General features: G+C 35.6%; 1 protein-coding gene across 1 annotated transcript in view; it reads right to left on the reverse strand.

Moving 5' to 3' along the window:
• GALNTL6 (polypeptide N-acetylgalactosaminyltransferase like 6) overlaps window positions 1-20,488 on the reverse strand; it is a 226,156-nt gene extending 205,668 nt beyond the window's left edge. Inside the window, exons 1-2 of the mRNA XM_069100484.1 lie at window positions 20,456-20,488; window positions 19,608-19,716 (exon numbers count right to left, since the gene is read on the reverse strand). Of these exons, the coding sequence (XP_068956585.1) occupies window positions 19,608-19,716; window positions 20,456-20,488 (142 nt within the window). The remainder of the gene's footprint in view (window positions 1-19,607; window positions 19,717-20,455) is intronic.
• Between the last annotated feature and the right edge of the window lie 3,697 nt (window positions 20,489-24,185).

Below are 24,185 nucleotides of genomic sequence, written 5' to 3' on the forward strand. Positions count from 1 at the left end.
CATAAGATTTTGAGTTACAAATTTTCTCCCCATCTTTCCCCTACCCACCACCCCAAAACAGCAATCCCATTGTATACTGCCTGCCCCAATCTGCTCTCTCCTATATCCTTCCCCATTCCCCATCCAACTTTCCAGTAGGGCAAGATAGATCTCAATACCCCAGTGCCTGTACATCTTTTTCCCAGTTGCACTTAAACAATAATAATGATATATTTATTTTAAACATTTTATTTTAAAACTTTGAATTACAGATTCTTTTCCTTCCTCCCTTGTCACCCACCCTTACTGGGAAGATAAGCAATTCAATATAAGTGGTACATGTGTGGCTATGTAAAACATTTCCATAGTGGATATATTGTAAAAGACTGACTATATTTCTCTCCATCCTATCCTCCCGCCCACTTGTTCTATTCTCTACTTTGACCCTGTTCCTTTTCAAAAGTATGTGCTTCTAACTACCCTCCCCCCCAACCTGCCCTCCCATGCATCATCCTCCCCTCATCTCTTCCCCCCCTACTCTCCTGTAGGACAAGATACCCTATTTAATGTGTATGTCATTCCTTCCCTAAGCCAAATGAATGAGAGTAAGGTTGACCCATTCCCTTTTGGCTTCCTATTCTTCCCCTCCATTGTAACAGTTATCCCTTTCCTTTTCTATATGAGATAATTTACCCCATTGTGTCTCTCCCCATCTCCTCTCATTATATTCCTCTCTCACCTCTCTCAAAAAAATTTCGCCTTTTAAGTATCATCCCTTCCTATTCAATTGATCCTGTGCACTCTGCCTATGAATACCTGTACACATATATACACACACTCACATATTTATTCATATGCCCATATACCCTCCTATATAGACATATATATGTATGTATATATGTATACATATACATACATTTATACACACACACATTTATATTCCATTCAACTATCCTTACACTGAGAAAAGTTTCCTAAGTTACAATGATCATTTTTCCATGTAGGCATGTAAATACTTCAACTTTGTTAAGTTCCTTATGATTCCTTTTCCCTGTTTACCTTCTCATGCTTCTCTTGCTTCTTGTACCTGAATGTCAAATTTTCTATTCAACTCTGTTTTTTTCATTAAGAATGCTTGAAAGTCCTCGATTTCACTGAATGACCATATTTTCCCCTGAAACATGATACTCAGTTTTGCTGGGTAGGTGATTCTTGGTTTTAGTCCTTGCTCCTTTGGCCTCTAGAATATTATATTCCAAGTCCTTCTATCCCTCAATATAGAAGCTGCTAGATCCTGTATTATCCTGATGATGTTTCCACCATATTCAAATTATTTATTCTTGCCTGCTTGTAATATTTTCTCCTTCATGTGGGAATTTTGGAACATGGCTATATTTTTAGGGGTATATTTTTTGAGATCTTTTTCAAGAAGTGATCGATGTATTCTTTTGACCTTTATTTTGCCCTCTAAAACATCAGGGAAATTTTTCTTGAGAATTTCTTGAAGGATGATTTCTAGGTTCCTTTTTTATATGGCTTTCAGGTAGTTCAATAATTTTTAAATTATCTCTCCTACATCTATTTTCCAGGTCAGTGGTTTTCCATGGAGATAATTCACATTGCCTTCTATTTTTTAATTTGTTTGAATCTGTTTAATAGTATCATCATTTCTCATAAAGTCATTAGCTTCTATTTGCTTCAATATAATTCTGAAGGAATTATTCTCTTCAGTGAGCATTTGAGATTCTTTTTCTATCTGGAAAATTCAGCTGTTTAATGTATTCTTCTCCTCATTGGCTTTTTGAGCCTCTTTTGCTATTTTAATTAGTCTATTTTTAAGGTGTTATTTTCTTAAGTCAAGTTGTTGACTTGTTTTTCATGATTTTCTTGCATCATTCTCATTTCTCTTCCCAATTTTCCCTGCACTTCTCTTATTTGTTTTTCAAAATCCTTATTTAGCTGCTCTATGGCCTGTAACCAGTTCATTTTTTTCTTGAAAGCTTTTTGTGCAGGAGTTCTGACTTATTTGTCTTCCTGCCATCCCATGCTTTTATCCTTTTTGTCCCTGCAAAGGGAATATAAAGGTAGATTGCTGTGCTTGCTTTTCTTCCTTTGTTTGCTCATGTTGCCACTCAATTGCTTGACTTTTGAGCTTTTTGTCATAGTAGAACTCTGCTTCCAGATTGCAGAGATATTTGTCCCAAATTGCTGGGATTTTCACAGCTTCTAATGCTATTATTTGGGTGTACTTTCTGAAGCCTCCACAGGTACTGGCACCTGGTCACACACACTAGGATCTCCACCCAAGACAGCAATCCAGATCCAAGCAGGTTAAAGGAAGAGCCATTACCTCTCAGAATGGTTACTTGGTCCCCCTACAATCTGCAGGCCAGGAGCTCTGAAGCAGCCACATGGCAGCTGCCACTGTGCCTTAGCTGCTTCTCTCTCTGGGGGGCAGAAGCCATACTGCACTCTCAGAACCCCTGTTCTCAAAGTCCACACTAACTTTTTACTTTGCCTTTGACATTTACGGATTGATAATTCTGGAAACCACCATAGCTTCTGGTGATCCATTCTCCTGAAGTTCCTCCAGCCCCTGCTGGTTGGGGCAGCCCTGAGGCTAAAACCACGGGTTCACATGGAGCTAGGTTCTGCTCCCAGCACACTGTGATGGATCTGTCCTGCTGGCCTGCTGGACTGCCTTCAATGGGAGAGTTGTTTCTCTCTGTCACTTTGTGGGTTCTATAGCTCTCCAGTTTGTTTAGAGTCATATTTTATAGGTATTTGAGGTGGTTATAAACCATTCTGAGAGGTAATGGCTCTTCCTTTAACCTGCTTGGATCTGGATTGCTGTCTTGGGTGGAGATCCTAGTGTGTGTGACCAGGTGCCAGAACCTGTGGAGGCTTCAGTAAGTACACCCAAATAATAGGGGGGAGCTCATGGAATTTTCCTGCTCCTACACTGTCATATTGGTTCCACTCCCTCATTACATTGTTTTTAATTGATCCTTTTGATAGTCTTGACCATTTGTTCTTCCAGGTAAATTATGTTATTATTTTTCCTAGTTCCACTTCTTTTGAAATTTCATTGCTATGACATAGAATAAGGAAATTAACCAAAATAGAATTATCATTTTAATGTATATTGGTACAGCCTACCCATGTACAACTAATATGTCTCCAATTGTTTATATCTGTGTTTATTTTTGTGAAAGGCATTTTGTAAACTTGTTCATATAATCCCTGGGTTTGTCTTGGTAGGGTAACTCCCAGGCATTTTATATTATATATTATTATTTTAAGTGGAATTTCTCTCACTTTTTAAAGCTTTTTTTAGGCCTCACCCACTCATTCTTTAGCATTAGATTATTTCATTTCCAATTAATTTTAGCCTATCTTCCCATGGCCCTTTATTACATATAAATTTTTTTATTCATCATGATATAAAAGGATGCATTAAATATTTCTACCTTTCTGCACTGGTTTCTGAAGTTTTTATGCCCTAGTACATAGTCATTCTTTGTGCAGGTGCCATGTACCACTGAGAAAAAGTTATATTCTTTTCTGTCCCCATCCAGTTTTCTCCAGAGGTCTACTATATCTAACTTTTCTAAAATTTTATTCACTTCCTTAATTTCTTTCTTATTTATTTTGTGGTTAGATTTATCTACTTCAGAGAGGAGGAGGTTGAAGTCCCCCACTAGAGTAGTTTTACTGTCTATTTCTTCCTGTAACTCACTTAACTTCTCCTCCAAGAATCTGAATACTATACCACTTAATGGTTATGTATTTGGTAATGATATTACTTTATTGTCTATGGTACCTCTTAGTAGAATGTAGTTTCCTTCCTCATCCCTTTTAATTTAATGTATTTTTGCTTTTGAATTGTCTGAGATCAGGATTGCTCTCCCTGTTTTTTTTTTACTTCAATTGAAGCATAATATAATCTACTCCAGCCTTTCACCATTACCCTGTGTGTATCCATCTGTTTCAAATGTGTTTCTTGTAAACAACATATTGTAGGATTATGGTTATTAATTCATTCTGCTATCCACTTCTCTTTTATGAGTGAGCTCATCTCATTCACATTCATCTATATGATTAATATCTGTGTCTCCCTCTCCATCCTGGTCTACCCCCTTTTCTTCCCAGGTTTATGCTTTTTTTTCCCCTTTCTCCCTTTCCCTCCTAAAAAGAGGTTTGCTTTTGACCAGTGACTTCCTTGATATTTCCTACCATCTATCAACGCTCTCCCTTTTCTTTCCCTTTTCCCTTATTACTCCTTCCTTCCCTTATCCCTTCCCACCTCCTCCCTTTTCTTTCCCCCATCTTCTCCTACTGCCTATAGGGCAAGTTAGATTACTATACCTACCTATGTTTCCCCCTCCTTGAACCAAATTACATGAGAGTAAGGTTCAAACAATGCTTTTCTTCCTACCATTTTCCCCCCAGTGTAAAATGTTTTTGTGCCTCTTCATGTGATATGATTTGCCCTTTTCTGCCTTCTCTGTTCCTCTTCTTCCATTACAATCCCTTTTCACCCCTTAGTTTTTTTTTTATCACATTAATGTCATTTTGTACCCCCACCTTCTAGTTGTCATAATAAAGACAGAGTTTTCAAGATTTAAAAGTATCATCTTCCCATGTAGGAATGTAAACATTTTGCAAGAGTGACACACTGGACTTTATTCAACAAAAGAGCAATATAGTCAGTAAGAAAAAAAAAAAACATTTTAACAGTTTGCAGAAGATTGATTGGAGTGAGAGAAGAGCATTAAGATAGAAAACCCAATAAGAAGCCTACTGCAATTGACCATCTGACAAGTGATAATAAGGTAGAGCAATGATCATGTAATTCAAGAAAAAAGAAACCCAGATGAAAAAAATATTATGGGATTAGACATTACACATTTTGCCAACTGATTAGTTAAGTGGAGTGAGAGAGAGGGAAGAGACAAGAATAAGGTAAAGGTTGCAAACTTGCAATATTGGAAAAAATAATTATTCACTGGATAGAATTAGGAAAGTTTTGAAGGAATAGGCATTAGGGGTAAGAGAATGAGTTCTCCTTTGGGCATGTTTGGGTATTTTGGGCATTTTAAGATGTCTATGAGACATCTAGCTTGAAAATTTTTTTTAAAAAGTGGTCAATTCATTAGTTATGACTGGAGCTTAGGAGATAGAGACTAGGGTGCTGATAATTAAACCAATGTGAGTTGATGAGGTCAACACACAAGAATAAAGGGAATAAAAGTAGACTAAGGATCTGAGGCAATTTTACAGTGGCAAACAGAAGTAATGCTATGGGTAACGAATTAGGAAATCAGATAGTGAAGAACAGGTTAGGTAGGAAGGAGAACCAAAAGACAAAAGCATAATAAAAGCTCATAGTGGGAAGAGTAAACATGAGGAGATAATGCTACAGAGAGGTCCAGAAAGAAGAGGATTGAGGAAAATATTCATCAGCTTTGGCAGTTAAAAGATCATTGGTAACTTTGATTTCAATTGTATACTGAGATCAGAAATCTAAATGTAAAAGATTGAGAAGCAGAAGGATCATAACATTTTTAGGAGAAATAGAGGAATTTGAAATATGATAAGCATCACTTTTCACTCTCAAGGTTATGGGCTTCAATCTCCTCAATAGAAATAAGACGTGAACAGCAACTGTTTAAAAATGCTTTTGCTGAGCACTGTTTTCTTAACAACAATCCAGTCATCTTTCATTTAAAAAGAAAACCAAAAAAAAAAGCTTTTGGTAAGTATCTATTATTCCTGAAGAAGGTACCACAACAAATAATAAATGATGCCTGCCCTCAAGGAGTTTAAAACCCAGCAGTTCACATTTTTTTTCAGCATTTCACATTTTTCTGAAAAATAGATGAGATAAAAACTAAAATGTCTATTCTATCAATAAAATAATTTCAAGATATTCAATATCATGTAGTTTATGACCAAAAATATGGCCTAGGTAAAGCAATACATACAGAATTCACATGTATAAATAGTAAGGGGCACATATATCCCCAAGGGTGCTTGCTATTTTTCATTAGTTATAGATAGAATGTGATGCTTAGAATGGTTAAGCATTATAAATATGTAGAAAACAAACTTGATAACTGAATTAATGTAACCTCTCTCCTCATCAAAACAAAAAAAAACACAATAAAAGGAATGTAACTTATATAATATTTGATATTAAACATATCCATTACCACTGGGTCTGATTCTAGTTTTATGGTGGCATGTAGTAGGTGCTTAATAAATGTTTGTGACTGACTAATTCCTTTTCTTCTTGTTACTGGGAAAAGAAGAAGGGGAACTATTTTAAATGCCTCTCCCAACATGTCTTATTAAGCTTTCCATGTGGTAATCCATTTAAGTCAACAAACATTTATTTAAGTATTTACTTTGTGTGAGGCAAAAAGTAACTAGCACCAGTAACATAAAGCGAGGCAAAAAAATCCCTGTCTACAAGGATCTCATGTTCCAGTGTGGGAGACAACATGTAAGTAACTATGTAAAACAATGTCTACAGGCTAAATTGGAAGTAATCTCAGTGGGCAGGTTCTAGCTTGAAGGAGGATATGGGAAGGCTTCCTGCAGAGGTTAGAATTTTACGCAAGATTTGAAAGAAGCAAGGGAAAACAGGAAGTGGGGAAAAGTCACAGAAAACAGGGTAGAAAAGGAAAAGAAATCCACATTCTTGGTGGGAGAAGTTAAGGGAGTTAAAGAAAGAAATAGACAAGAAAGCTATATTAGTAGGGACCCTCAACCTCTTCCTCTCTGAACTAGATAAATCTAACCACAAAATAAATAAGAAAGAAGTTAAGGAGGTGAATAGAATTTTAGAAAAGTTAGATATGGAGAAAATTAAATGAACATAGAAAGGAACATACCTTTTTCTCAGTGGCACATGGAACCTGCACAAAAAAAATTGACTATGTACTAGGTTATAAAATCTTCAAAGTCCAATGTAGGAAGACAGAAATTTTGAATGCATCCTTTTTGGATCATGATGCAATAAAAATTGCATGTGATAAAGGGCCATGGAATTAGAGGCTAAGAAATAATTGGAAATGACATAATCTAATTCTTAAGAATGAGTAGGTCAAACAACAAATCATAGAAACAATGATTAACTTCATCCAAGAGAATGATATTAATGAGACAACATACCAAACCTTATGGAATGAAGCAAAAGCAGTTGTTAGCAGAAGCTTTATATCTCTAAATGTTTACATGAATAAAATTGAGAAAGAGCACATCAATGAATTGGACGTAGAAGTAAAAAAGACAGAAAAAGAAAAAAATATATTCCCATTTAAATATCAAATTAGAAATACTGAAAACCAAAGGAGAGATTAATGAATTTGAAATTAAGAAAACTATTGAGCTAATAAATAAAACTAAGACTTGGTTGTATGAAAAAATAGACAAAACTTTGGTTAATTTGATTACAAATAAGAAAGAAACTAAATTACCAGATTCAAAATGAAAAGGGTGAATTCACCACGAAAAAAAAGGAAATTTAAACAATAATTGGAAATTTCTTTGCCCAACTGTATAGAAATAAATTTGACAATCTTAGAGAAATGCATGAGTATTCATAAAAATATAAATTACCAAGATTTCTAAAATAAAGAGAAAAGTATTTAAATAACACCATCACAGAAAAACAAATTGATGAAACCATCAATTCACTCTCTAGGAAAGAAATCCAGGGCCAGATAGATTTAGAAGTGAATTCTGCCAAACACTTAAAGAACAATTAATTCCAATACTATATAGAGTCTTGGGGAAAACAGGCAAAGGAGCCCTGCCAAATTCTTTTTATGATACAAATATAGCACTTCTACCTAAACTGGGAAGAGTCAAAACAGAGAAAGAAAATTACAGACCAATTTTCCTAATGAATATAGATAAAATAATTCTAAATAAAATATTAGCAAACAGATTATAGCAACTTATCAAGATAATAATAAAGTATGACCAGGTAGGATTTATACCAGGAATGTACAATTGATTCAATATTTGGAAATCTTTTGGCCTAATTGACCACATAAGCAACATATCTAACAGAAAACATATGATTATCTCAATAGATGCAGAAAAAGCTTTCGACAAAATATAGCACCCACTCCTACTAAAAACATGAGAGAGCATAGGAATCAATAGAGGCTTCCTTAAAATGATAAGTAGAATCTACCTAAAACCATCAGAGAACATTATTTGTCATGGGAATAAGCTAGAAGCATTTCAAGTATGATTTGGGGTGAAACAAGTATGTCCATTATCACCACTGCTATTCAGTATTGTAGTAGAAATAAGAGAAGAAAAAGAAATTGAAGGAATTAGAATAGTCAAAGAGGAAATAAAGCTATCACTCTTTGCAGATGATATAATGATATCCTCAGAGAATCCTAGAGATTCAAGTAAAAAAAAAATACTTGAAATAGTAAACAACTTTAGCAAAGTTGAAGACTATGAACTAAACTCAAATAAATCATTGGTATTTCTGTATATTACTAACAAAGCCCAATAGAAGAGATAGAAAGAGAAATTACATTTAAAGTTACTATAGACAATATAAAATGTTTGAGAGTCTTACCTGCAAAAATAAAGCCAGGAACTATATGAACACAGTTATAAATACTTTTCACACAAATAAAGTCATATTTAAATAAATGGAAAAACATAAATTGCTCAAGGGTAGGCTGAGCTAATCTAAAAAATGACAATTATACCTAAATTAATTTACTTATTCAGTGCCATACCAATTAAACTAACAAAAATTATTTTATAGAGCTAGAAAAAAGTAATAAAATTCATCTGGAAGTAGAAAAGGTCCAGAATATCAAAGAAATTAATGAAAAGAAAAGGTCTAGCTGTACCACATCTTAAATTACATAATAAAGCAGCAATCATCAAAATTACTTGGTACTTGCTAAGAAATAGAGGGTAGCTTGGTGGAATAGGCTAGGTACTCAAGATGCATGAGTAAAGGATTATAGGAATCTGCTGTTTGATGAACACAAAGACCCCAGGTTCTGGGATAAGAGCTCACTGTTTAACAAAAACTACTGTGAAAAATGAAAAGAAGTATGGCAGAAATTGGGGCATAAACCAATATCCTACATTGTATACCAACATAAAGTTAAAATGAGAACATAATTTAGACATAAAGGCTGATATTATAAGCAAACAGGGAGAGCAAGGAATAGTTTACCTGTCAGATTTTTTAGTGAATGGAAGGATTTATGACCAAACAATACATACAGAACATTATAAAATGTAAAATGGATAATTTTGAATACATTATATTGAAAAGTTTTTCCACAAACAAAGTCAATGCAACCAAGGAGGGAAGCAGAAAACTAGGAAAGAATTTTTATTACCTGTGTCTCTGATAAAGGCCTAATTACTCAAATGTATAGGGAACCAAGTCAAATTTATAAGAATATGCATTCCCTGATAGATAAATGGTCAAAGCATATGAAGAAACAGTTTTCAGCTGAAGAAATTAAAACTGTCATAGTCACATGAAAAAATTCCCTAAATCACTATTGATTAGAGAAGTGCTAATGAAAAGAATTCTGAGGTATCACATCACAACTGTCAGATTGACTAACATGAAAAACAGGAAAATGATAAATGATGGAGATGTGGGAAAATTGGAACACTAGTGCACTGTTGTTTGAGTTGTGAATTAATTCAACCATTTTGGAGAGCAATTTGGTACTATGACCAAAGGGCTATAAAAATGTACATACCTTTTGCACCAATCATAACTCTTCTAGGGCTGTATACCAAAGAGATAATAAAAAGAGAAAAGAATGCACATGTGCAAAAATATTTATAGAAGCTCTTTTTGTGGTGGCAAAGAATGGGAAATTGAGTGGATGCCCATCAATTGGGTAATAGCTAAATAAGTTGCAGTATATGAATGCAATGGAAAACTATTGTTCCATTGTAAGAAATGATAGGCAGGTGGACTTCAGAAAAACCTGTAAAGACTTATATGAACAGTTGCTGAGTGAATTGAGCAGTATCAGGAGAATATCATACACCATAATGGCAACACTGTACAAGGGCTAACTTTGTTTGACTTAGCCCTTCTGAGCAATGCAAGGTTCTAAGACAACTCCAAAAGGCACATGATGGAAAATGTTAGCCACATCCAGAAAAAGAGCTATGGAGTCATGCATTCATGCAGACATAAGCACACTATTCTCTCTGTTTCTCTCTCTGTCTCTCTCTCTGTCTCTCTCTGTGTCTGTCTCTCTCTCTGTCTCTCTCTCTCTGTCTCTCTGTCTCTGTCTCTGTCTCTCTCTCTGTCTCTCTCTCTCTGTGTCTCTTTCTCTCTGTTTCTTCTTCTGTCTCCATCTCTCTCTGTCTTTGTCTTCCCCCCACCTTTCTTTTGTTTCTTTTTTCTCTTGGTTCATCCTATTGGTTCTAATTCTTCTTTACATAGCTAATGTGAAAATATGTTGAATATGAAAGTATATGTAGAACCTATATCAGATTCCTTGCTGTCTTGGGGAAGGAGAAAGAAAAGGAGGAAGAGAAAATTTAAAAGTAAATAGCTTGTGTAACTGAATGTTGAAAACAAAAAAAATTAATAAAAGAAAAGGAAAAGGACACAAGAATTACCTTCTCTTATATTAACAGTTTTCCTGGGTCCACTAAAAAATAAGTATAAAGACTTTGTTGCATTCTACAGCTCAGATAATATGCTTAGAAAATAGAACTATGCATGCTGGGACAAAATCCAAACTTTTTGTCACTTATTTACTGGTTTTACAAGGAAATAAAAATTCAATGAAGCTAAGGGTTAAGGACACTCATAACCAAGGTCATACCCATCTCAAAAGCTGAGAAAATAAGTTAACACTTTTGAAATGTTTTATCCCCTTTGGCATCTGATTAAGGTCTCCTGGGTTCCACTTCATTTTTAATATATGAGATTTTGATCTTATTGAAGTTGAAGAGAGAGGTAAGATAAGGAATCATGTGAAGAAATTACCTCAGATGGCTTTCCTTTGTGAAGCAGTAAGATACTGACACTGAGACTGACAGCTTGGAGTTGTATTTTTTTTCTAAGATGAAAGTGATTAAACTTAAATTCCTCCTAGTGGTCCCACTGATCTTTCCCTACCCCATTATCATGAACTGTATCTGGTGTTAGAGGGTGTCACAGAGCAAGGCAGGGAACAGGGATAGGCAAGATGAACTAAAAAAAAGGGGGAGTCACAAATTCATACTTGAATAAGCTAACTTGCCATGGTCATCTATATTTGTGTAAGGGAATGAGATTCTGAGAAAAGGCAAAGAAATAGAGAGGCAAAAGAACATAAAAAGAAGGAGACATTGGAGGAAGGAAGGAAAATTAGCAAAGTCTGGTTATATTTACATTTTCATTGAAGGATGGGGCTCTACTTACTCCTATTCATTTTTAAAAGTATTTTATATTTTTGTCCTTTACCTTATTTGTTATTTCAAAACTAAGATAATTAATGATTTAATTACAGTCTTTTCACTAACATTAATGTATTGGATTCTGAGTAAGAAGATGGGTTTAAATCCTAGCTCTATCACTAAATATCTGTGTGAGCTTGGATGATTCCCATGCCCATAGTTCATTACTTCTTCACTTTGCAATCTGGATGTAGATCACCTGCACTGTACAGAGATTGCTTTGTTCAGGATTACCAATGAACTACATACCTCTATCATTTCTAATTATTATGAGAAATTCCATATTTGGAATGGAGTCTGAATTTAATTGGAAAAAATGCTTCTTTATTTTCACTAACATAACTGAAAGTTAGCATTTCTTTATATATGTATATATGTGTGTGTGTGTTTGTGTGTGTACATATATATGTATCTATCTATAAAAATATATCTATATCTACATCTATATCTGTATCTATCTGAGAAGCAGCTCATAAGATTAGCCAGATTGTCAAAAGGACATGACAATAGTCCATGATAAAGAATCTTTGATATAGTTAAAATCCTTCATTGTACAGATGATGAACCTGAAGCATAGTGTCGTTGTGATTTGCCCATAAAAGTTGAGATTAAAATCTAGTTCCTCTGAGTGCTAATTCATTGTTCTCACATACTGGAGAATAGATAGAATTAACCTCTCTCCAGGATCTGGGTTATATTCTTTGCTCCACTTCTAATATTTTTACATAAACTAGGACAAAATTTAGATGAGTTGACAGTCAATTGTGATGATACAAAACTTGAAAAGTAGCTAATACAAAGGGGCAGAGCCAGATGGCAGAACAGAAGCAGAAACTTTTCTGAGCTCCTCCATGAACTCCATCACTAAACTCTAAAAAGTGAATCTGAATGGACTTTAGATTGATGGAATTCTTTGGGAGACAGAGCATGGCAGATTCCCAGTCTAGGTAAGTCCCCACATAGGTCTGGGCAGGGGGAGTTCAGAGCACATGGGGGCTGTGCCAGTGAGGACCTCAAAGCAGACTACAGCAGAGTGAGAGCAAGCCCCTGCCAGCAGATTCACCATCCCCAAGGGCAATTTGCAAATATCTCACTAAAGAAGAGAAGTTTACTTGGAGCTGAGTAAGAGAAAGTACAGGACCCATGGCAACAGCTTTTCCTGGGGCTACCAGCCCACAGGCTGGATGTTGAAAAGTCACCTACCAGAACCCCTGGGAGCTAAGATTGGAGAGTAAACCCTAGCTCCTCTGATCACCCTTTCTGACACAGAAAACACAGAGGTAAATTATCCAACCAGTGTAAAATCCTGAAACAGTGGAAACAGTCACAGGCTTGGGAGTCCTAGATGAAGAGTGTGACTGAAGATGTGCCAGATATTGAAGTAAAGGTCAGGAGGCCTCCCAAAAAGCCCCCCATTAGGAGATCGCAAAGCCCAGAGGGCTGAAGCCAGCAAACTCTAACAACATAAGCTCAGGTGTTCCTCAGTACCACCAGGGGAATCTGCAGACACTAGCCCTGCTTGCCACCAGCTGTTTAGCCTGCCTGAGCATGAGCCCAGAGGCACAGAGGTAGAAACCCAAAGTGGACAGACCACCCCTCCCTCACAGGTTACTCTGTGAGGTTCAGGGTAATCCAGGGGAAACACTGAGAGTCTTGGCCTTGGCCTCAGTGTAGACACCCAGAACAAAGTCAACAAGCAAACTCCTATTTCCCACCCTGAGAAGTCTGGTACATCAACACCCCAGAAGCAGAAATCCACTCTAAAAATTGAGGACATAAGCAATCACAATGAACTACTAAACTGAGAGGACAATATGGACTCTATACTCACACCTCAAATGACAGAAAGAAATATGAACTGGTCTCAATCCCAAAAAGCATTCTCGGAGGAGCTCAACAAAGATTTTAAAAGCCAAATTAGAGAAGTCCAAGATAAATTTAAATCTCTATTGACCAAATTGGAAAAAAAATTCACTAAAGAAAACAACCCTTAAAAAGTAAAATTTGTGACCTGAGACGGGAGGTTTGAAAACTAACTGGAGAAAATACCCCCCAAAAAATGGAGCTTCAAAAACTAACTGTGGAAAATAATTCACTAAAAATTAGAATCAGTCAAATTGAACCTAAGGACTCTATGATGCATCAAGAGTCAGTCAAAGAAAACATAAAGGCTGAAAAATTAGAAGAAAGTGTAAAATATCTCACTGGAAAAAACAGATTCAGGAGAGATTACCTAAGAATTATTGGTCTACCAGAAATACATAATAATAATAAAAAAAACAGCCTGGACAACATCCTCCAAGAAATTTTCCAAAAAAAAAAACTGGTCTGGGGTCCTAGAAAAAGAGAGTAAAATAGTTATTGAAGGAATTCACTGGACTCCTCCTGAAAGAGAATCCAAATGGAAAACTCTAAGAAAGTAGCCAATTTCCAGTATTACAAGTCAAAGAGAAAATACTGCAAGCAGCCAAAAAGAAACAATTCAAATATTGTGGAATTGCTGTCAGTATTATACAGGACCTAACAGCTTCTACACTAAAAGATCATGGGGACTGGAATTTCATCTTTTGTAAGGCAAAAGAGCTAGGACTGCAACCAAGGATCAGCTACCCATTAAAGCTAAGCATAATCTTTCAGGCAAGGAGATGGTCCTTTAATGAAATAAGGGAATTCCAGACTTTTCTTATGAAAAATCCAGAGCTCCTTTTTGTGGTGGCAAATAATTGGAAGTTAAGGGGGTGCCCATCAATTGGGGAATGGCTGAACAAGTTGTGGTATATGCACGTTATGGAATACTATTGTGCTATAAGAAATGAGGAGCAGATGGTCTTCATATTTACCTGGAGAGGCATATACAAAATGATGCTGAGTGAGAAGAGTAGAACCAGGAGAAATTTGTACACAATTACAGACACAATGTATGTGTGATGACCAACTTTGATAGACTGGACTCTTCTCAGCAATGCAGTGTTATAAGTCAATCCCAAAAGACTCATGATGGAGAGAAATATGTGCATCCAGAGAAAGAACCAGAAAGAATGGAGTTTATATCCAGGTGGAAGCAAAATACCTGATCTTTTTCCTTTTCTTGTTTGGTTTTATGTCCTCTTTACCATTTTTCATTCCATCTGATACAATCCGTCTTTATAACCTGACTAATGTATAATGTGAAAGTATTTACAGATCCTATTCTGGACTATATGCTGCCATGGGGGAGAGGGGAGAGGGGGGGACAAAATGTGAAACTCAAGGAATTGTGGAATTGAATCCTGTAAACTAAAAGTAAACAAACAAATTAATAAAAAAAAAAAAAGAAAAAACCAGAGCTCAATGAAAAATTTGATCTCCAACTACAAGACTCAAGAGAGACATAAAAAAGGTAAACAAGGAAAACATACACACACACACACACACACACACACACATGATATGGGATTCAATAAGAGCAAACTGTTTACATCCCTTTATGAGAAGCTGATACCTGTCAATTTTGAAATTTATATAATTCTTATGACATTTAAAAGGGATATACATAGGTAGATAGTGTGGGTGTAAATGAACTAATCTGATGTTTAAAAAAATTTATTAAGGGATACAAAGGGACTGTAATGGGAAAAAAGGAAAAGATGAAGTAAAAAAGTATAAATTATGCCACACAAAAAGGTATAAAAACATATTATAATGGAGGGAAAGAATGGAGGGAGATGAACACCATATAAACTTTATTCCCACTAGTTCTATTCAAGTAGGGATCAACATAATTAGTTAAGTGTAGGAATCTAATGTGAAAAGACAGAAAAACTCATCATAATAGAGGGAAAGGAGGGAGGGAGAGGAGCACTGTATAAAATTTAGTCTTAATAGTTTGGGTTCAAGGAGGGAATAACATAAACTGTTATGTATAAATATATATTGTGCCCTGCAGGCAGTAGGTTGTTTAAGGGGGAAAATGGGGGGAAGGTTATAGGAGAGTGAAATAGTAGTAAGGGAATAGGGTAGGTAAAGGGGGGGCCCAGGGAGGGAATACTGAGGGAGGTGGTGATCAGAAGGAAAACTCTTAAGGATGGGAAGGGAGAAGGAAGAAGTAAAAATATACACATGGGAGGGAATGGGATGGAGGGAAAGAGACATATCTTCATCATAACTGTGAATGTGAATGGCATGAAATGTCTCATAAAATGGAGGTGGATAGCAAAATGGATTAAAAAACCACAATCCTACAATATACTGTCTTCAAGAAACACATTTGAAACAAGGGGGTATGCACAGGGAAAAGGTAAAAGGCTGGAGTAGAATATATTATGCTTCAGCTAAAATTAAAAGAAAAGCAGGAGTAACAATACTTATCTCAGACAAAGCAAAAGCTAAATAGATATCATTAAAAGAGATAAAGAAGAAAACTATATCCTGCTAAAGGGCACCATTGAGAATGAAGCAATATCATGACTTAACTTACATGCACCAAGCAAGATAGCATCCAAATTCCTAGAGGAGAAGTCAAGGGAAATAGAGGAAAAAATAGATGGCAAAACTATACTAGTGTGGGACTTCAGCCTTCCCCTCTCTGAACGTGATACATCTAACCTCAAAATAAATAAGAAAGAAGTTAAGGAGGCAAATAGAATTTTAGAGAGGCTAGACATGATGGATCTCTGGAGAAAATTGATTGTGGATAAAAAGGTATATACCTTTTTTTCAGTGGTACATGGCACATACACAAAAATTGACCATATACTAGGGCAGAAAAATCTCACAATTCAGTGCAGAAAAGCAGACATATTAAATGCATCATTCTCAGATCATGATGCAATAAAAATCATATGTAATAAAGGGCCACTGAAAGATAGATTAAAAACTAATAGGAAACTAAATAATTTAATCCTAAAGAATGAGTGGGTCAAATAAGAAATTATAGAAAATATCAATAACTTAATTCAAGAAAATGACAATAATGAGACAACATCCTAAAACTTGTGGGATGCAGCAAAGGCAGTTCTTAGGGGAAAGCATATATCCCTGAATGAATACATGAATAAATTGTAGAAAATGGAGGTCAATGAATTGGTCACACAATTGAAAAAGCTAGAAAAAGAAGAAATTGAAAATTCCTAATTAAATACTAAATTACAAATAATGAAAACCAAAGGCAAGATTAATAAGTTTGAAATTAAGAAAACTGTTTTATTAGTAAATAAAACAAGAGCTGGTTTTATGGAAAAAAAAACAATAAAATTGATAGACCTTTAATCAATGTGATAAAAAAAATTAAAGAGAAAAACCAAATTATGAATGTCAAAAAGGAGGTAAATCTACTGCAATGAAGAGGAAATTAAAACAAAAATTAGGGATTATTTTTCCCAATTGTATACACATACATTTTGCTATCTTAGTGAAATAGACGAATATTTACCAAAAATATAAGTTGCCAAATGAATTGAAGAGGAGGTAAATTACTTAAATAACCCCATCTCAGAAAAAGAAACCAAACAAGCCATCAAGGAACTTCCTAGGAAAAGATTTCCAGGGCCAGATGGATTTATGAGTGAATTCTATCATACATTTAAAGAACAATTAATTCCAATACTTTACAAACTATTTGGGAAAATTAGTTAAGAAGGAGTCCTACCAAATTCTTTTTGTGAGGCAAATATGGTACTGATACCTAAATCAGGAAGAGATAAAATGGAAAAAGAAAATGACAGACCAATCTCCCTCATGAATATAGATGCAAAAATTTTAAATAAAATATTAGCAAAAAGACTAGACCAACTTATCACAAGAATAATACACTTTGATCAAGCAGGATTTATTCCAAGAATGCAAGGATGGTTTAATATTAGGAAAACCATCAGTATAATTCATCACATCAACAACAAAACTAGCGGAAACCACATGATTATTTGAATAGATGAAGAAAAACGGCTTTTGAAAAAGTACAACATCCATTCCTATTAAAAACACTAGAAAGTAAAGGAATAAATGGAGTCTTCCTTAAAATAATAAGTAGCAGCTATTTAACTCCATTAACAAGTATTATATGCAATGGGTAGAAGCTAGAAGCATTTCCATTAAGATCAGGGGTGAAACAAGTGTGTCCACTATCACCCGTCTTATTCAATCTGGTAGAAGAAATGTTAGTAGTGGCAATTAGGGAAGAAAAAGAAATCAAAGGAATCAAATGAGGCCAAGAAGAAACCAAGTTATCACTCTCTGCAGATGCTTTGATGATATACTTAGAGAATCCTAGATAATCAAGTATAAAACTACTTGAGACAATAAATAAATTTGGCAAAGTTGTAGGACATAAAATGAACCCACATAAATCCTTGACATCCCTGTATATTTCTAATGAAATCCAACAGCAAGAGATAGAAGGAGAAATGTCATTTAAAGTTACTGTAGACATTATAAAATATTTGGTAATTTACCTGCCAAAACAAACCCAGGACCTATATGAATACAGGTACAAAACACTTTTCACACAAATAAAGTCAGATGTGACTAATTGGAAAAAAATTAATTGCTCATGGCTGGGTTGGGCTAACATAATAAAAATGACAATTTTATCTAAATTAAATTACATATTTAGTGCCATAACATTCAATTTACCAAAAAAAATTACTTTATAGAACTAGAAAAAATAGTAATAAAATTCATTTAGAAAAACAAAAGGTCCAGAATATCAAGGGAATTAATGAAAAGAAATGGTAGGGAAGGTGGCCTGGCCATACCAGTTTTTAATCTGTGTTATAAAGCAGCAGTCATCAAAACTGCTTGGTATGGGCTGAGGAATAGAGCAGTGCATCAATCGAATAATTTTGGTACATTAGAATCAACTGTCAATGACTACAATAATCTACTCTTTGATAAACACAAAGACCCTAGTTTTGGCATAAGAACTCCCTATTTGACAAAAATACATGGGGAAACTGGGAAATAGTATGAAAGAAACTGGGCATAGACCATTATGTAACACGGTGTACCAAAATCAAGTCTAAATGGGTACATGATCTAGGTATAAAGGATGTAAGCAATCTGGGGAAGTAAGGAATAGTTTTCCTGTCACACTTATGGAGAAGGGAAGATTTCATGACCAAACAAGAATTGGAGAGCATTATAAAATGCAAAATGGATAACTTTTATTACATGAAATTGAAAAGCTTCTTTACAAAGAAAGCCAATGTAACCAAGATTAAGAGGGAAGTGGAAAATTTGGAAAGAATTTTTTACAACCAATGTCTCTGATAAAGACCTCATTTCTAAAATATACAGAGAATTGAGTCAAATCTATAAGAATACAAGTCATTCCCCGACTGATAAATGGTCAAAGGATATGAACAGGCAGTTCTCATAGAAAGAAATTAAAGATATATGTAAGCATATGAAAAAATGCTCCAAATCACTACTGGTTAGAGAAATGCAAATCAAAACAACTCTAAGGTTCCACATCTCACTGGTTAGATTGGCTAAGATGACAAAACAGGAAAATGACAAATGTTGGAGAGGATTTGGAAAAAAAATTGGAACACTAATGCATTGCTGGTGAAGTTGTGAACTGATACAAGCATTCTGGAGATCAATATGGAACTATACCCAAAGGGTATAAGTAATTTCATATCCTTTGACCCAGAAATACCACTTCTTGGGTTGTATTCCAAAGAAATCATAGAAGTGAGAGGAAGACCCATATGTACAAAAAATATTTATAGCAGCTCTTTTTGTTGTGGCAAAGAATTGGCAATTAAGGGGATGCCCTCCAAAATTAAAAAAAAACAAATGACTGAACAAGAACAACAACACGGTTTCCAGAACAAAACAGGAATTTAGTAAAAATACTAACTGACCAACTGACTGAAAAGGTTGGGCTAGATAGTAGACTTTTGATGTTCATTCATATTATATCATTCTGAGATTCTGTAGGCATACAGATTATGAAGACTTTGCAACAAATATCACATGACCATTTCTATACTTATCGCCACTCTCTGAAACTTTAACAAGCCTATTTCCATCTGGAATTGGTTTTGACTGTCCCCTTAAGACTTATTTCAATGTATGCCAGATGACTACTTGGATCAGTTAACCTTAAAGTGAAAAAAAAAAAAAAGGAATAGGTAACACAGCATTTTCGCTCACTCAGAGTTTCATACCTGAACGGAGAGCATCTTTGTGAATGCTTCCATAGTCATGCCAATCTTTTCTTTTCAAACCATCTGTCCAGGCATAGAGCTGCCCGTCTCCTAGGTCCAGTGGAAATGTCTGTGGAAAAGCAAAAAAAAAAAAATTAGGGTTATGAATTTCTGATAAATTATCCATTTGCTTAATTTTAAAAATACTCAATACTCCATGTTTATTGAAATGAAATGCTCCTGTCAGTGAAAAAAAAATAATACTTCATTTTAATCCATTTGAAGTTTCAGGCAGCAATGTTCCCCAATATCTACCCTCCAACCTTTCTAAAGTATATTTTATACCATTTCCTAAGGGAAAAAAATCAGTATTTTATTTTTAAGTTAGTAAATCCTTTTGTTGTTGTTTTCTGTCATTTCAGTCATGTCCAACTCTTCATAACCCAGTTGAGATTTTCTTGGAAAAGATGGACATTCTACTGATAGAATTAAGTGATGTAATATGTACAAATGTCATTAAATGCCAAATATAAAGAAAGTAATGCACAACATTTTCAGGAGGGTGAGAGAGTATTGTTAATGGCTTGAAAATAAGGAAAATTCTCAGTTAGGAGCTACCTTAAGGGGAGCTTTCCCAACATAGAGAAACCACTTATGCAAAGACAAAGAAGTGAAAGGTGTACTACTGCATGTGAAGAGCTAGTAGGCCTATTTGACTCCAGTGGTGAATGCATAAAGAATAATAGTATAAAATAAGACTGGAACAGTATTGGGAGCTAGAGTTTCTTAATCCTAAAACTATTTAAATCTTTTGTGTTTTAGAATGTAAAAGGATTTATTAGTCAATCTCTATATGTCAAAGACTTTACTAAGCACTGATGACAGAAATACAAAACCACCATTACCATCACAACAAACAAAAACCCCAAAAGGCAGACTATGTTTGGAAGTCCTTAGCTTCCAATAGGAGGTGAGAATACATAGAGGGGAACGATAAGGAAGGATGAGGTCAAAGGAATGTTGAATGGAGTCATTGAGCAATAGAATGATTTATCATTTCCAAAAGCCGTGGTTACATTGTAATTCTAATATGACTAGTTTCTAGAGTGAGAGGGGGAAAGCAGGGAAGGGAAGTATGAGGGAAAAGTGATCATAATTTTAAAAAAATAAGAAATTGATTTTCTACATATACTTCTAATGGCTATTCTATGCACAAGATGATGTTTTCATTGATGACAAGAAAATTAGCAAAACCCTTAGCCTGAAGGAAACTAATATGAAATTATTCATTCTTACATAATCACACATTTCAAACAATAGTCAAGGAAAATAGAAAATAACATAAATATATCATATTTTCCCCAAATCCTCCTCCATTGTCCAAATGTTTTCACTCTATAGGAAGAGAATCTCATCACAGTTTTAATCTTTTTTTTCCTTTTTTGAAGGCAATGGGGGTTAAGTAACTTGCCCAAGGTCACATGGCTAGTTTTGTGTTAAGTGTCTGAAGCCAGATTTGAACTCTGGTCCTACTGACTCCAGGGCTGGTGCTCTACTCACTGTGCCACCTAGCCGCCCCTACAGTTTTAATCTTAGTGCCTTTTCTCTGAGGGTACTCTCAATATATATAGCATATATATGTTGTTTGTTTATGAGTGTTTACATACTGTCTCCCGCATTAGACTGTGAGTTCCTCAAGAGCAAGGGCTGTGTTTTGTTTTGTTTTGTTTTGTTTTGATACTTTTCTTTGTATTCCCATCTCTTCTTCCCGTACCTGGCAAACAGTAGGCACAGAAGATCCTTAGGTCTTCTTAGGCTCCTATGCCCAGCTCCCTTCATTATCCTGGTGGTAAAAGTTCCTGTGGCTGGGGCTGACAGCCTCTTAAACCATCAAAGCCCAGGACTTGCTGCTTATTGTTTAATGGTTGTTGTTAAAGCTAACACTAGCTTGGAGGTGTTTACTCTTCACAAGGAACAAACCTTGTCCTGGGCCTTTTCTCCTGATTTTCTCAAATTGTCCCAGGAAGACCCCTGTTATGCCCCTATTCTTATTTATGTTTACTCACCCTTCGATTGCCCTAAGGTGCTATTTTATCTCTTGTGGGGAAAAGGTCTACTTTTTTGATCTACTCTGTCATATTCCCAGAATTCTCTCCCAGTTTCCATTACTTTTAAGATATATGGTCAGTCCTCCTTCCATAGAATTATTATTAATTCAGCTTGGATGTCAAAGCAGCATGGTATTGAGGGTTTGCAGTTGGCTTTATATCTAAGTCTCAGTTTACTCAGGAAAATGAAAAAAGTTAGGCCAAAAAAATCTCTAAGGTTTCTTCCAGCTCTAAATATTATCATTAACAATTTGATGTTGAGTAAGTTATGTGCTTATAGTGTCATACACTGGAAAGAGCATTAAATTTGAATAAGAAAACATGAGTTTAAATCCCATATATGCAACTTACTACCAGTGCGATTTTGGACAAGCTACTTAGTTTCACTTCCCCTCAATTGCATCTTCTATAAATAACAGATTTGAGCTAGATGGTTAGTGGTGTACCTCTCAGCTTTAATACTATGATTCTAGAAGAGAAATTAAGTGGGTGGTGGTGAAAGCAGCAGTAGCATCTTTGGAAGCTCTCAAAATAGAAGTAAAGGGACTTGGCAACTGGTCAGAAAGTGATTACAGGGGGCCACTGTTAGTTCTAGGTGAAGTACAGGATAGTATCTGGAAACTCCATACCCACTTCTGGGCCACTGTTCAAGGGCAGAAAATAGTACTTTTGGTCATTAGGTATTAGGGTCCTTGAGGAGCAGTATCATTAGAGGTTACAAGGTTAACAATTCTTTCTTAGGCAAAGATCAAAAGAGACCAGATCAGGAAAAAAGTGAACACACCTTTCCCAGGTTCACAACAGGACCCAAAATCCACAGATAACTCTAAATATAGCAGTTGCAAAAATGCCTAAAGCTTGAGACAGTTTCTAATCTCCATTACACTGGAAATACAGCCCAACTTTAACAAAGTTTAAAGTCATGAAATAGGTTGGGAAAATGAGCAAACAATAACAACAACAAAAAGAACCAGACCTATAAAAAGCTACTATGGTGACAGGAAAGATCAAAACAAACTCAGAAGACAACAGCAAAAAGCAAGTCTTCAAAGAAAAAGTTGTGAATTAGATATGATATCAACTATAACTCCTGGAAGAGCTAAAAATTATTTTCAAAATCAAATAAGAATGGTAGATAAAAAATTGGGTAAGAAAATGAGAGTGAAATAAGAACCTAAAGAAAAGAAAACAGGTTGTAGATACACAAAATATACTGAAGAAAGTAAGACCACAAGAAATGGAACTGACCAAATGGTAAAAGATATGCAAAACTTTCAATAATGAAAATAACTTCATGAAAAACAGAATTGATAAAATAGAAAAAGAGTTACAAAAGCTCATTGAAGAAAATATTTCTTTAAAAATTACAATTGGCAAGTGTAAGCTAATGATTCCTTGAGATATCAAGAAAGAATACAACTAAGTGTGATAGTAATGGCAATTAAAGATTCCCCTGTATTGGCTTGGTTTTCAAATTGATTGTGTTAAAACCCAGAGTTTGTTAATCCCACCTGTGGGATGGGCTTGTTGATGTGAAAAGAAAGTCCTGAACTGGGAGGAGTTGGTGACGTAGATTTGGAGACACAAGAGAGAGGTGGAAGATCTTTTTGGTAGCAGCACCTCGTGGAGAGAGAGAGAGACTAAGAGAATTGCTGGTGGCCGCTTTGAATTGCCCTGGACTTTTGAGACCTGCCCCCTGAGCTGCCAAGGACTGAGGAGACATGGCTGTTTTGCTGGTACTTTGTCTGTCTGTTTTGATGTTATTTTGCCAGATTTGTCCACTGGTGAAAGACTGTCCTTTTGTTGAAGAAGTCCTGGAACCTGGCTGTTCGCTAAGAAGCCCTGAGACTGTCCTGCAGACAGAGAGTGAATACTGTCCACTGGTGAGGGACAGTACTGTTGTTTCAGGGGTCTGGAGACTGTCCTGCAGACAGAGTGAATACTGTCCACTGGTGAGGGACAGTGCTGTTGTTGCAGGGGTCTGGGAGCCTTTCTGTTGGTTCAGAAGCCCTGAAGAAGGATTTTCTTGTTGTATGTTTACAGAAATCCTGGGAGAGGGCTTTGCTAATGTGTTCAGGGGTTCTAGGACTGTTCTACAGACAGAGGATAAATTCATGAAGGGACTGGCAATGTATCTTATGGCCTTGCTAAGCCTTGTCTCCCCAGGAACTAAGATTGCTGAGAACTTGCCTCCTGTCAAGATGAAGAAAATACCTCCATTTGGGTATTAAGTGCTGTGTTTAAACTTGATGTAACTCTGGGGTAGATTCAATTGTGATCCTGGGGGTGGGGAACTTTTGACCTTATTGTGCTCTGTGATTGACAAATGAAGGTACTTTACCTATGTTTGGAAACTAATCTCCATTTGAGAAGAGGGGTTTTGTGGTGGACTTAACTAAGGTATAGCCTAGGGATGGAGTAGTATTTAGAACAGGGACTTTGTAATTGATTGAATGATTGGAAGATCCTGGGGTGGGGTAGTACTTGGAGA

Source organism: Petaurus breviceps, unplaced genomic scaffold (assembly GCF_028583685.1).
Source record: "Petaurus breviceps papuanus isolate PSGF00001 unplaced genomic scaffold, PetGlider_PUasm1.0 126, whole genome shotgun sequence".
Taxonomy (NCBI): Eukaryota; Metazoa; Chordata; class Mammalia; order Diprotodontia; family Petauridae; genus Petaurus; species Petaurus breviceps.